Raw genomic sequence first — 14,468 nt, forward strand, 5'->3', positions numbered from 1 at the left:
AGAGAACTGCCCATCATCTTGGGGGGTTCTCTTCGCTGAGGCGGAAGAACCGGGAGAGGCCATCGGCGTTGGCGTGGTCAGTCCCAGGGCGGTGTTCCACGGTGAAATCCATCCCCTGGAGGGAGATTGACCACCGCAGTAGCTTGGGGTTTTCTCCCCGCATCTGCATGAGCCATCGCAAGGGCCGATGGTCGGTTTGGACTTTGAAATGGGTGCCGAACAGGTAAGGGCGTAGTTTCTTGAGTGCCCAGACCACGGCAAAGGCTTCGCGCTCAATGGTGCTCCATCGCTGTTCTCTGGGCAACAGTCGCCGGCTGAGGAAGGCGACGGGCTGGTCTAGGCCTTGGTCATTCATCTGGGACAGGACGGCCCCAATGCCATGCTCGGAGGCATCGGTTTGGACTACAAACTCCTTGGAGTAGTCGGGAGCCTGGAGGACGGGGGCCGTGCACATGGCCTTCTTTAGGGCATCGAACGCCTCCTGGCAGGCGGTCGTCCACTGAACCTTCTTTGGCTGTTTTTTGGATGTGAGTTCTGTGAGGGGGCCGACAAGGCTGCCATACCCCTTGATGAATCTTCGGTAGTAGCCAGTGAGGCCCAGAAAGGCTCGGACCTCTGTTTGGGTGGTGGGGGGTTCCCAGGCCACGATGGCGTCGATCTTTGGCTGTAGAGGGGCAACCTGGCCACTCCCGACCTGGTGCCCCAGGTAGACTACTGATCCTTGCCCAATTTGGCACTTGCTGGCTTTTACTGTGAGGCCTGCCTGGCGCAGGGCGGTTAGCACCCTCCGGAGGTGCTGGAGGTGCTCACTCCATTCGGAACTGAAAACGGCGATGTCGTCCAGATAGGCCGCGCTGAACTGTTCTAGCCCGGCCAGGACTCTATTCACCAGTCGCTGGAAGGTGGCCGGGGCATTTTTCATTCCGAAGGGCATTACGCGGAAGCGGTAATGCCCATCTGGGGTGGAGAAGGCGGACCGCTCCTTGGCCCCCTCGGTGAGCGCAATCTGCCACTATCCACAGGTGAGGTCGAAGGTGCTGAGGAACCGGGCTGCCCCGAGTCGGTCAATGAGCTCGTCGGCTCGTGGAATGGGGTGGGCATCGGCTCGGGTGACGTCATTGAGCCCCCGGTAGTCCACACAGAACCGGAGCTCGGGGGCGACACCGGGGGCCGCTGCCTTCGGGACCAGGACCACTGGGCTGGCCCAGGGACTGTCAGATGGCTCGATCACCCCCATGGTCAACATCTTTGAGACTTCAGCTTGAATGCAGGACCGGACCCGGTCTGGGACCCGGTATGCTCGGTGTCTCACCGGCGGGCTGTCCCCGGTGTCCACGTCATGGACACACCAGTCGGTGACTCGGGGGATCAGGGAGAAGAGGTCGGCAAATTGTCCTAGTAGCTGGCGGCAGTCCTCTTGTTGCTGGGCAGTGAGAGCTGGGGAGAGGTTCACTCCTTCCACGGAGCCATCCTGCTCCTTGACACACAGGAGGTCCGGGAGGGGATCGGACTCATCTTCGGCCCCGTCATCGGTGGCCAGCAGGAGGCTCAGTTCTGTCCGCACGAAGTGAGGCTTGTGGCGGTTCACGTGAAGGACCCGGAGGGGATCCCGAGGCGACTGGACGTCCACCAAGTATGTGACTTGACTCTTCCGCTCAATCACTTTGTAGGGCCCGGTCCATCTGTCCTGGAGGGCGCCTGGCTTCACGGGGGCCATGACCCATACTTGTTGGCCCGGCTGGAACTCGACCAGAGTGGCATTCTGGTCGTACCAGCGCTTCATCTCTTCTTGGCTTGTCTCTAGGTTGGCCTCGGCCAGTGCTCGGAACTTCCTGGTCTGGTTCCGGAGGGTCAGAACATAGTGGAACACATCTCGTGGGGTGGTCTGGGGTGCCGCCTCCCACCCTTCCTTAACCAAGCTGAGGGGACCTCGGACGGGGTGTCCATAAAGCAACTCAAACGGGCTGAACCCTAGGGACTTCTGGGGGACCTCTCGGTAAGCGAACAAGAGGCAGGGGAGCAGGACGTCCCACTTACGCCGGAGGGGCTCTTCTAGGCCGGTGATCATCCCTTTCAGAGTCCTGTTAAACCTCTCTACTAGGCCGTTCCCTTGGGGATGGTACGGGGTGGTGAATTTGTAGGACACTCCACATTGTTGCCACAGGGACGTCATGTACTTCGAGATAAAATTAGTGCCGCGATCGCTCACGACCTCGCGGGGAAAACCTACCCGGGAAAAGATCCCCATCAGGGCCCGGCCCACTACGGGGGCCGTGACGGCGCGTAGGGGGATCGCCTCAGGGTATCGGGTGGCGTGATCCACCAGGACCAGGATGAAACGGTGACCTTGGGAGGTGGGGGAGTCCAGGGGCCCCACGATGTCGATCCCGACTCGTTCAAAGGGGGTACTGACGACCGGGAAGGGTTGGAGGGGAGCCTTGCGCTTCCCCCCACTCTTCCCGCTAGCTTGGCACGTGGGACAGGACTTGCAGTGGGCTTCTACAGCTGCTCTCATTCTAGGCCAGTAAAAATGGGTCACGAGACGGCTGTAGGTCTTGTCTTGACCCAGGTGGCCGGCAAGGGGGACGTCGTGGGCTAAGCCCAGGAGGAAGTCTCGGAAGCGGAGGGGTACCACCAGCACCCGTCCGGATCCCAGCTCCACCGACTTCTGCTCACTGTACAAAATGCTATTCTCCCAATAAATTCGGTGCGTGCCAGTTTGGTCGCCTGCGGCTTGGCCCTCGGCCTGGCGCCGCAGTCCGACCAGGGAAGGACAGGTGGCTTGCTCCCGGCAAAACTCCTCCCGGGTGGGCCCGCCCTCGTGGCGCCATTGGGCCAACTCGGGTAGATCGCCGTACTCAGGGACCGGGGCGGTGTCGGACAGTGAGGGCTCGTCGCTGGCGACGGGCCCTTCCGATGGGGGGACGGGAGGACCTTCGGGGGTTACTGCTCTGACTTCTTCGGTCGGGGCGTCTTCGACTTCTCCCAGGGGGGGAAGTCGAGCTGACATGGATCGGGTGGTGGCGCACACCCACTCGGGGAGCCCCATCATCTCTAGGTGGGCCTTGCGCTCGACGTGCTTCCAGGGAGAACTCTCCAGGTCGTTCCCTAAGAGGCAGTCGACCGGCTGGGAGGTTCTTACGGCCACCCTCAGTTTACCTATCACTCCACCCCACTCAAACGGCACCAGAGCTACCTGACACATACTCTCTCTATTATCTGCGGAAATTACTGGGCAAAAGACGTTGGGGAGGATCTGCTCCTCGGGGACGAGGTGCCTGAGGACACCGGTGATGCTGGCCCCGGTGTCCCGCAGGGCCTCTATTTGGTGGCCATTGATCTTGACGAGCTGCCCGTATTTCTTCGTGTTGGAGGGCAGGAGGCTACCAGGGACCATCTCCCTATCTCCCAGGGATACTAGGGCCATGGCTGCGGGTTCCCACTCCCCGGTTTCCTCAACCTCCTCCTCCAGAGCTATGTTGGCTATCTGTCTTGCAGGGGTGTTTTGGGTGGCCATGGGGCATTCTGGGTCATTGGCGTAGTGCCCGGGCTTCTGGCAACGGAAACAAGTGATGGTTACCCTGTGTCCCCGTCTCCCGGGGGGTCCGGTTACTGGTGGGGGGGCGCTGGGAAAGGTGGAGGTTGGGTCTTTGGGGGACTAGGCTGGGACTCTCTCTGGCCTCCCTGGTTCCCCCCTCCTCTCTGGCGGGGTGGTCCCTGACTGGCTCGGGGGTATTCTCCTACCATGCCCCGGGTGACCCGGGTGTTGGTCCAGCGGTCTGCTTCCACCGCCAGCTTCCTGGGATCGGTGAGTTTGCTGTCAAGCAGATGCTGGCGTAGTTCCACAAAGCAGTTCGCAGCCAGGTGTTCCCACAACAGGAGGTCGGTGAGTTCCTCAAGGGTGGTGACTTTGCTGCCCTTGACCCACTCATCGAAGGCCCGACTAAAAAAGTTTACATATTCCACCCAGGTGGTGCCCGGGATTTTCCTGCAGTCCCGGAATCGCTGACGGTACATCTCGGGGGTGAGACCGTACCTTGTGAGTAGAGCCTCTTTCATGTGGCTGTAGGAGGTCTGCAGAGAGAGGGGTAGGTCGAGCAGGGTGTCTCTTCCTTCACTCAGAAACCGTCCCCACAACCCTGCCCCCCAGTCCTTCTGCGGGACCCGATGGGAGGTCATGGCGACCTCGTAGGCCCTGAACCATTGTTGAATGTCATCGTTTTTATAATATTCCTTGACCACGTCCTTGGGGATGTGGACCTTCTGCTCCGCTGGGGAGGTCGCCTCTCGGTTTCCCGGGGGCCTCCCTTCCTCACTTCTGGCCTTGAGCTCGATTTCTTTCAAGCTGCATTCGTGCTCCAGTTGGAGCTTCCTTCCTTCGTGTTCCCGTTGGAGCTTCTTCTCTTCTAGCTCGCTGTTATGATCTGGTTGTACTGACTCTGGAATACTCTCTATGTAATAGAATGCTGTGATGTACTTGATGATGTTCAAGCATTCCAGCCTGGGAGATAGAGAGAGAGTAACGTTGGTGCTGTACTGAGATTCTGGCTGTATGTCGAATAAATACTTGACATCAACCTTCTTGAGGAACTGACTCCTTATTACACTGGCGACGAGTGGTTAATGCCTGATTGGGGACAGGTAACAAGCTGAAGCACCAATTCCCCTGCCTTCGACTTTGGACTTTGGACGTCGGCATCGTTGGAATCGTTGGCGTTAAAATCGTTGGAATCGTTCTCCGACTATTTTTGAGATCGGACGAGGCAAGGCATCCTTAAACTGCTATGGTGTGACTTTTGGTGAGATATTATACATTCGAGGACATGAGTGATTCTTACCGTTGAGGTCTGGCAGTTGATCGCGAGCCTGGTGTTGCTTCACGAGCCTTCCGCGAGCCTTCCTGCAGTGGAACGCACTCGGAACTTGCCTGGAACGCACGTTTCACGTTGCGCTACGCTACGCTCCTCGTCATTGTGGCCATTTTGTTTGGAATCTCCATGGCAACGCTTTCGCAAAGCGAGCGAAACGCGTAGAAGACACGGACTGTGTTTTTTTTTTTCTCTCCTCGAATGAACTTTATTTCACTGCTCTAACAAGGGAACTGGTTCTATTTCTAAGCTGATTGTGTGGAAGGAAAGTAATTACTACTTCATTTTTTTTGGACTACAAACACAAGAGCTGTTTGATGTTAAGGTTAACATTACTTAGCATCTTAAATATTTAGAAAATATTTTAAATAAGTTCCCTGTGAAAGTCAACTGAACAAGATGGCGTTGGCCTCATCTTCCAGCATGTCACAACCACCACCATTCCTTTCTGAAGAAGGTGATCCTATCCTGCCCTGGAAAAGATGGAAGAATCTTTTCGATTCGTACATTGTGGCCATTGGGGGGGAAAAATTTTCTGCAGTTAGGAAGCAAGCAATTCTTCTTCACAATTTGGGCGTGGAGGGAAGAAATACATATGACAGTATGGATTTACTCCCCATTGGCGAGGGTGATGGTTCCCCCAATGATGTGTACGAAATGTCTATGGTTATGCTTGAGAAATATTTTGGCCCTCGTATCAATGTTGTCTTGGAAAGACATAAGTTCTTTACCAGAATCCAAGGTCCGGTGGAACGTGTTGGCAGTTACGTTGCAGCATTGAAAACTCTTGCTCGCACGTGTGAATTTGGTGACCTTTCGGATTCATTAGTAAGGGACCAATTGGTGAGGTGCACTAACAGTGTTCGTGTTCAAGAAAAGCTTCTATCTAAGAATCCTTCTTTAACTGAAGCTGTTGCTATTGTGGAGGGAATGGAGAATACTTCCAAATGGGTGAAGGAAATTAGGAAAAATAAGGAAGAAAAAATTCCCAAGCCCAGTGATGTACATGCTATTGAGGAAGAGGAAAGCCAGGAGGGTTGCATTACATTAGCAAAGGTTTCTCCTTCTTCCACTAGCAAAACACCTGTGGGAAAGGATGCACGTGCACGTACTCCTTTTAAGAGTGTTCATAACAAGAGTGAACGTGACAATCACTCTCTTGAGGGGGGTAATGATTCTGGTGATAAACCCGTTCCCTCTAATTCTAAACCCAAGTGTATGAGATGTGGGAGTTTTTCACATTTTTCTAACTACCCACATTGTTTTGCTAGAGAGGCTGTATGCAATAAGTGTGGTGTTAAAGGACATTACGCTAGGGTGTGTAAGGGGTTTGATAAAAACCGCAATGTGCAGAAAAATCCTGAAGTTATACGCACTGTCCTCTTGAGTGTGAAGGCTGATAGTGGGGAGGTGGATGCTGACAGGGTGATTATGCCAGAATGTAAGATCATGGTGGATGAATATGATTTTACTGTACTAGCGGATTCTGGTTCGCCTTTTACCATGATTGGTAATAAGCAATGGGATGAATGTGTGGGTCTTGAAAATGTGGCCTTGTTACCACCTGACATCAACCCTGTTAGTTATGGTGGTGCCAAAATTGATGTCCTTGGGTATGTCCAAGCTCGTATCGGATTTAAGGATAGGCACACTATTGGGAAAGTTTATGTGGCTGTAAGAGGGGACAATTTGCTTGGATGGAGGCATCAACGGGATCTGGGCATAATGCTTAACCCTTGTGCAAAGGATCCCAGGGATCAGGTCACATTGGTAAACTCTCTGAGTGTGAGTGATGATTGTTATGACAAGTTCCCAGAAGTTTTTGCGGATGCTTTAGGTTGTCTCAAGGGATTTGAACATCGCATCGTCTTAAAGGAAAGAGCAGTACCGTGTGTGCACAAAGTAAGGAGGGTACCAAACATGATGATTGAACCTCTTAAAGCTGAATTGCAGAGACTGCTTAAATTGGAAATCATTGAAGAAATTGAAGCCTCGGAGTGGCTTGCGCCCATTGTTCTTGCTCCCAAGGATGGTGGGGCAAGCGTTAGGATGTGTGTGGACTTGAGAGGGTTGAATGAATGGATTTGGGTTGACCGTCAACCATTACCCAACATTTCTGAGTCCATTAGTATGCTAAAAGGGGCCAAAATCTTCAGTGTGCTAGATTTATCTTCGGCCTACCACCAAGTCACACTGCACAAAGACTCAAGACATCTTACATCGTTTGTGACGCCTTTGGGAGCTTATAGGTTTTTACGGATGCCCTTTGGGTTGGCTTCGGCGGCGGCGTGTTTTCAAAGGGTCATGAAGATGGTTCTTGGAAAAATACCAAATGTGATGTTTTTCCAAGATGATATCTTGATATATGGGGGAAATGAAGAGGAACATCGATCGACTCTCTATACTGTGTTAGAAAAGCTGAGAGATGCTGGTCTTACTGTTAAAAAACAAAAATGTCGTGTGGGATTGAAGTCTGTAACATATTTGGGGCATGTAATCTCAGGGGAGGGTATACAACCCAAATTGGAATTAGCTGAAGCTGTGGTGAAGGCTCCTGTCCCTCAAGATAAAGATCAGGTGAGATCATTTTTAGGTCTCGCTGAGTTTTACTCTAAATTTGTTCCTGGGTTCGCTAGTGTAGCTGAACCTATTAGGACTCTACTCAAGAAGGGGACACAGTTCACATGGTTCGGGGAATGTCAGGAGGCCTTTGCGTGCATAAAAGCTGAGATTGGTAAGATGCCCACCTTAGGTCACTTTGATGTGAATTGCAAGACGGTCTTGACGACGGATGCCAGTTTGAAGGGTTTGGGAGCGGTGCTTTCCCAGGTAGTGGATGGTGAAGACAGGGCAATAGCGTTCGCTTCCAGGGCCCTTAAAGATGCGGAGACTAATTATTCTTGCATTGAAAGAGAAGCTTTGAGTGTCTTCTGGGCAATTCAACACTTTAAGTTTTATCTTTGGGGTATTCCTTTTCAGGTCCGGACGGATCATCGGCCTTTGGTTCAGGTTTTTTCGTGCCGTCCTAATGAAAATGTTACACCTAGGCTCAAACGTTGGAGCGAAGGACTCCAGGAGTTCAATTTTGTGGTCCGTTATATTCCTGGTTTGAGTAACAAGTCTGCGGATTGTCTTTCGCGTCTACCAGTTGGACAGGTTTCAGACTGTAGTGTGGAGGAAACTGTGTTGTGGGTAGCAGAAGCTGCCTTTTCGTCTGAGGAGTGGTTGGAGGGTGTAAATAATGATAGGGATTTTGTTCTCCTTAAAGACTGGATTAGTCATGGTTGGCCTGACTACAAGACTTTGGGTTTGGAAATGAGATCGTTTTGGGGTGTGAGAGAGGAGTTGTCGTTTTGTTGTGGCAATCTTATGAGGGGTGACAGAGTAATTCCTCCAAGTGCTTTTAGGGATAAAGTAATTAACCTTGCTCATGAAGGTCATTTGGGCAGGAGTCTAACCAAAGCTCGGGTGAGGGAGAAGTATTGGTGGCCTAGTATGGATCACATGATCGAGGCTGTGGTTAAGGACTGTTTGTCTTGTGCTGCAAATGATAAGTCGCATACCCCTAGCAAAGTTCCTTTGTCTCCTGTGGAGGTTCCTGAGAGAGTTTGGACGAAGTTGGGCTTAGATATTGTGGGTCCATTTGAGTTGTTACCTTCTTTTGAACGTTTTGTTATTTTGCTGGTGGATTACACCTCAAAGTGGGTTGTCACTAAATGTGTGCCTGTGGCTAACACAAAAACAGTGTTGAACTTTCTTAGGGATGTTTTTGCGGCAGAAGGTGTTCCTAGTTTTTTGGTTACGGACAATGGGGTACAATTTGTTTCCCATGAAATGTGCAATTTTCTGAAGGATTTTAACATTGTTCACCAGAAGACAGCTTTGTACTCTCCCCAGGCTAATGGGTTAGCTGAAAGGATGAACAGGGTGGTCAAGAGTTGTGCTCAGCGGGCTTTGGAGTTGAGGTTACCCTTTGATGCTGTTTTGAGGGACACGTGGTGGGCTCACCGCACCACACCTAATGCTATCACGCTTAAGTCTCCTTTTGAAGATTTGAGGGGGAGGAAGGCTTCTTCTAAGCTGAATCCTGGTTGGTTACCTGCTAGTACTGGCAATGGTATGTCTGCTGACATAAGACGCTCCAGGGTTATGGATTATCAAAGGAGGTATAAATCATGTTATGATTCTAGGATGAATGTGAAATACAAGAAGTGGTGCGTGGGTGACAAAGTTCTGGTGAAGAATCCTAGACACACTTTTAAGGGTAGATCTGTTTTTTTAGGTCCTTTTACCATTGTAGCCATCAAGAAGAATGTAGTCAAAGTTGACACAGATTGTTGGTGGAGCATGTCTAGGTTGGTCAGGTATTCTGGTGGGTTCCTTGACAAGGAAGTTTCCAGACCTGTACTGACGGAGGTAGAATATTCTGACGACAGTAGTGTTCCTGATAGTAGGGAGTTCAGAAGTCCTTCTTCTAGGTGCAGGAGTGTGCCTGTCAAGTTGAGGGATTATGTGTTGCATTAGGGTTATTCTCATTTTGCTTTTCTTGTTCAAGATATGATGTGATACAGTGTTTTTATTGTATTTGCTTTTCTTGTTCAAGATATGGTGTTATGCAGTATTTTTATTGTATTTGTTTTTATGTTTTTCTTTAATGCTATTTTTTATGTATGGTGGTTGTTTATTGGGAGGGGGATGTGTTATGATCTGGTTGTACTGACTCTGGAATACTCTCTATGTAATAGAATGCTGTGATGTACTTGATGATGTTCAAGCATTCCAGCCTGGGAGATAGAGAGAGAGTAACGTTGGTGCTGTACTGAGATTCTGGCTGTATGTCGAATAAATACTTGACATCAACCTTCTTGAGGAACTGACTCCTTATTACACTCGCCTTGCACGCGCATTTGCTCTACTGCTAGCTTTTTCTCCGCTAACTTTAATTCGCCTTCGATTTTGAGTTTCACTAACTCGAGTTCGTGATTGCGGCTTCTCTCTCTGTCCGCGAGTTCTTCCGGGGATAGGCCCCCGTCTGGTACGATGCCTCGCACCTGATTGCTGCTGCTTTCGCCTTGGGGGGGTTCGGCCTCGTCGGGGCGCTCCTCCGTGTCTTCCGGGCGGGAGGCCCCGGTATCCACCCAGGCTTTCAGTGCTTTCTGCAAATCTTCCTTGGTGTTGAGACCGGTGGTAGCGATTCTAAGTTCTTTGCAGAATTGCTTTAGTTCTTTGTGTGTGTATTCTTCTATTTGTTCCACCTGGAACACCCTGTTGGCGTTGGTTTCTGCGGGGATCATGGCGTTTCCTTCTGCCATCTTTGTCGGTAGTGCGTCCGTTGTTCACGGTACGATCTCTCGGTGATGGGCCCGAATCCCGTCGCTTGCCACCAATGTTAGACGGCGACCTCAGAGGAGCCCGGAAAGGGGGTCCTGACTACCCTGAGGCCCACCCTCAAAGTATCGTAGCCGGGCACTGGCGGGAGACTCCTCAGGAGGAGAAATCTCGTATCGAGGATCGTACTTCTGGCACCACACGACACAGAAACACCACACCGTTCGTTCTTAGGAACCAATCTTTATCAAACAGGTTAGCACTGCAAATATGTGCAAGGAGAGCACGGGCTCAATGAGTCTCGGAAGGGATCGGGGGTAGCGGGACAGTCTCTGGTAAAAGGTTCAAGGCAAGGACGTACCCGGCGCACAGCTCACAATCCTCGAGCTGGGGGGTAAGCTGGTTGTCGTGGGGTCCGGCGGGACCGGTGGAGTCTGTGGAAGCCGCGAGTCACTCAGCGGGCTCAGGTACAAGTTCGGAGGTCTTACGATCTTCAGGGAGCCGCGAGTCACTCAGCAGGGCTCAGGTACAGTTCGGAGGTCTTACGATCTTCAGGGAGCCGCGAGTCACTCAGCAGGGCTCAGGTACAGTTCGGAGGTCTTACGATCTTCAGGGAGCCGCGAGTCACTCAGCAGGGCTCAGGTACAGTTCGGAGGTCTTACGATCTTCAGGGAGCCGCGAGTCACTCAGCAGGGCTCAGGTGGTTCTAAGTTCCAGGAGCCGCGACCGCGTCAGCAGGCTCTCGTTGTTCCAGCGTCGAATCTGCCGGACAGTCCCAGAGCACCCCTTGTTATAGGTCGACCCCTCTTTGATGTCCGGAGTCTGTGCAGGCAGGGGTCTTGTCACCTGGGGGTCGCTTGTCGGGGTTTCCTGCCATTGTCTTGTGATCTTTTCAGGGCCGGGTCGGGAGGAGTCCCAGACACCCAGCAGGAGTGGAGCCAGCCCTCAGGGAGGCCGGAGGGCCGATCGAAACCCATCGTCCCAGGGGAGTTCAGAGGTGCGATAGAAACTGCTCCTCCCTCTCTCATCCCCTGGAAGCGTGATGTCCTCCAGCCGGAGTGGCGCCTCTAGGCCCGGGTCGCGCTGGGGCCGGGCGGCCATCTTGGTGCATGAAGTGGGCACGCGGACCCAGGGTGGCCGAATGGAGAGAGGCCATGGACGAGGATGTCCGGGTTGGGTGCGTGTGTTCTGGTGGAAAGGATCGGTTAGGCCGGGGGATCGGGGCTGCCGGTACCAGGTTAGGTGGTGTGGGGACCAGTAGAGCCATGTTACGAGGCCGGGTCCAACACTCACCAAGATAACATCGGGGTCCATGCCATGGGAATCCTGTTCCTCCTTCCCACAGTCTGCCTCCATGTGGTAGCCATGGTCCTCACCAAGGGAACATTGGGGTCCATACCATGGGAATCCTGTTCCTCCTTCCTGCACTCTGCCTCCATGTGGTAGCCATGATCCTCACCAAGGCAACATCGGGGTCCACGCTATGGGAATCCTGTTCTTCCTTCCTGCAGTCTGCCTCCATGTGGTAGCCATGGTCCTCACCAAGTGATCATCGGGGTCCATGCCATGGGAATCCTGTTCCTTCTTCCCGCAGTCTGCCTCCATGTGGTAGCCATGGTCCTCACCAAGTGAACATCGGGGTCCATACCATGGGAATCCTGTTCCTCCTTCCCGCAGTCTCCCACCATGTGGTAGCCATGGTCCTCACCAAGGGAACATCGAGCTCCATACCACGGAATCCTGATCCTCCATCCCGCAGTCTGCCTCAATGTGGTAGCCATGGTCCTCACCAAGGGAACATCGGGGTCCATGCCATGGAAATCCTGTTCCTCCTTCCCGCAGTCTGCCTCCATGTGGTAGCTATGGTCCTCACCAAGGCAACATCGGGGTCCATGCCATGGAAATCCTGTTCCTCCTTCCCGCAGTCTGCCTCCATGTTGTAGCCATGGTCCTCACCAAGGGAACATCTGGGTCCATACCATGGAATCCTGTTCCTCCTTCCCGCAGTCTGCCTCCATGTGGTAGCCATGGTCCTCACCAAGTGAACACCTGGGTCCATACCATGGGAATCCAATTCCTTCTTCCCTTACTCAGCCTCCATGTTGTAGCCATGGTCTTTACCAAGGGAACATCGCGGTCCATGCCATGGGAATCGTGTTCCTCCTTCCCGCAGTCTGCCTCCATGTGGTAGCCATGGTCCTCAGCTGCCTTGCCAGATAGATATGCCTAGAGTTTACAAAAACTTGCAACTAGACGTGTGCCAGCCCCACCTGTCAGTGCCTTCCCAAATGTTATATGGTAGCGAGACAATCCCCACTGAAGGCTTCCGAAACACGCTTGGAGTCTGCACACGGTTATCTGATACAAGATGGCCGGACACGCTAAGACATGGAATGAGACTACCTGTGCGTCTCTTCACCACCTCGGAGTTGTCTGTATATTTGTCTGTCTTACTCTAAAAATAATTGCATGAGCACAGTTCATTGAAACAATTTGGTTTTCTGGTTCTTTCTAAACAGTCCTTTCAATGCAACACAGGTAACGATGCAGTGTGATAAATTAATTACAGTTACTCCACTTGTGTGGGAGTTACTATACTCCACATCGTGCGGGTTCTGACTTTGGACCACGCTGTTTGTTATATCAAGACCTCATCCATCAATGGATTATAACCATTGTTCATATAGTGATTGAAGAACTTAAAAGTTGATATCTGATAACTCTTGGGCATCTAGTTTCCTCCTCTCTTGAATCAGTTTGCAGGAACTTCAGGTGTCTATACAGATTGTTGCAATAGCGCAATACGCGGTGCTCTTGACTTTTGGATGGAAAATCTTCTTTTAAAACCCTAGGATATACATTGAAGAAGCTCTGAAGAAGTCCTATTGTACAAAATGCGTTGGCTACAGCAAGAATCCAAGAAAAAAAGGATGTTTTAAAAGAGTTAATGAATAAAGAATTTCCTTTAATCAAAAAAAGATTCTGTGAGTCTGTGCATTTGCTGTCCAATTGCTGCTGTAATTAATCAGGGTGTTATTAACCCAAAAATTATTGGGGTGTGGGTTGTGAGTCACATCTTGTTTAAATCTGATAGAGATCTTTCACCTAGTTTTGTAGACTAAGACGGCTGGTCCTCTTGACCCGAGCACCACAATGTGTTGAATAACAAGCAACCATGTATGTGTTGTGTGCGGTATCCTATTGCCTCAGGCTCTTCTTGGTAAATCACTTGATAAACTAATGATAAAAACTGGATGTGAGGTTCCTTGTAATCCTGTCACGGGTCTGTATCATGCAACACTACTTTGAGATCATCTTGTTTCTCCTCCATCGAGCCTCTGCAGGTGAGCCACAACATCTGTCACCATCTTTGGTCCTTTCCTTGAGCTCCTAGTAGCATCCTCAGCTCTTAGTAGGATGGAGCTACCAATGTAGTTGAGTCTGTGATCCGAGATGTCTGTGGTGAGGCTTCTCCTACCAGCCCCTCTACCCAGGTTCCTCCTCTGTGCAGGTGCACAAGGTGTCCTTGAAGTGTCATGAAGGGGGGTAGTCAAAGCATGTGCTGAAGAAAAGTGTCACTGGTATGTATTTCTAAATAACGTACTGGGTAAAACCCAATGTTGTGATTGTTGTGTAATTGTAGTTCTTGCGTTTCCTTCCAGTTGCCCCTCAAACAATGGTTACACGAAGAAAGAACGGCGATCGCACCTTTCTGGCCGGCTACGCTTATGGATTTTATCCCAGAGAAATTGAGGTGAAATGGGTCAGGAATGGTGTAGAGATGCCCTGGGAATCAAGTGAAATCTTGCCAAACCCTGACGGAACCTACCAGGCCAAGAAAACAGTGGAAGTTCAGGAAGGAGATGATGAGAAAATGTACAGATATGAGGTGTATCACAGCAGCCTGCCGGACACTGTGACCGTGATGTGTGGTGAGTGCACTTTGGTCTATAGCAGGTGATTGTGACTGTAGTGCACATATTGACTTCATACGGTCCCTGGTTTGATCTGTTCCTGTCACTGGCGCTAGGCCCAGCCACAGAAGTGGAGTACATTTTTATGGGGAGATTTGTGAGAATGCTAGTGGTAGAAATGTTGTCGATCCCTGCAGATTTCAGAAGTTTCCCTCACAGAAGTATGAGGAAAATGTGTGAGTTTAGCCAAAGCTGAGGTTCGAAGGGCATTCGGAGTAAGAAAACCTAGTGGAATTCATGCAGGTCACCCCACCCTAGACTCCCCTGAAAAAAATGAATCAAGGAACTTTTTTACAGA

General features: G+C 51.3%; 1 protein-coding gene across 1 annotated transcript in view; it reads left to right on the plus strand.

Moving 5' to 3' along the window:
- The window catches only part of LOC146869740 (uncharacterized), a 507,514-nt gene extending 493,357 nt beyond the window's left edge, over positions 1-14,157 (plus strand). Inside the window, exon 13 of the mRNA XM_085640288.1 lies at positions 13,859-14,157. Within this exon, the coding sequence (XP_085496414.1) occupies positions 13,859-14,157 (299 nt within the window). The remainder of the gene's footprint in view (positions 1-13,858) is intronic.
- Positions 14,158-14,468: the final 311 nt, after the last annotated feature.

The sequence above is a fragment of the Triturus cristatus genome, chromosome 1_1 (assembly GCF_964204655.1).
Source record: "Triturus cristatus chromosome 1_1, aTriCri1.1, whole genome shotgun sequence".
Taxonomy (NCBI): Eukaryota; Metazoa; Chordata; class Amphibia; order Caudata; family Salamandridae; genus Triturus; species Triturus cristatus.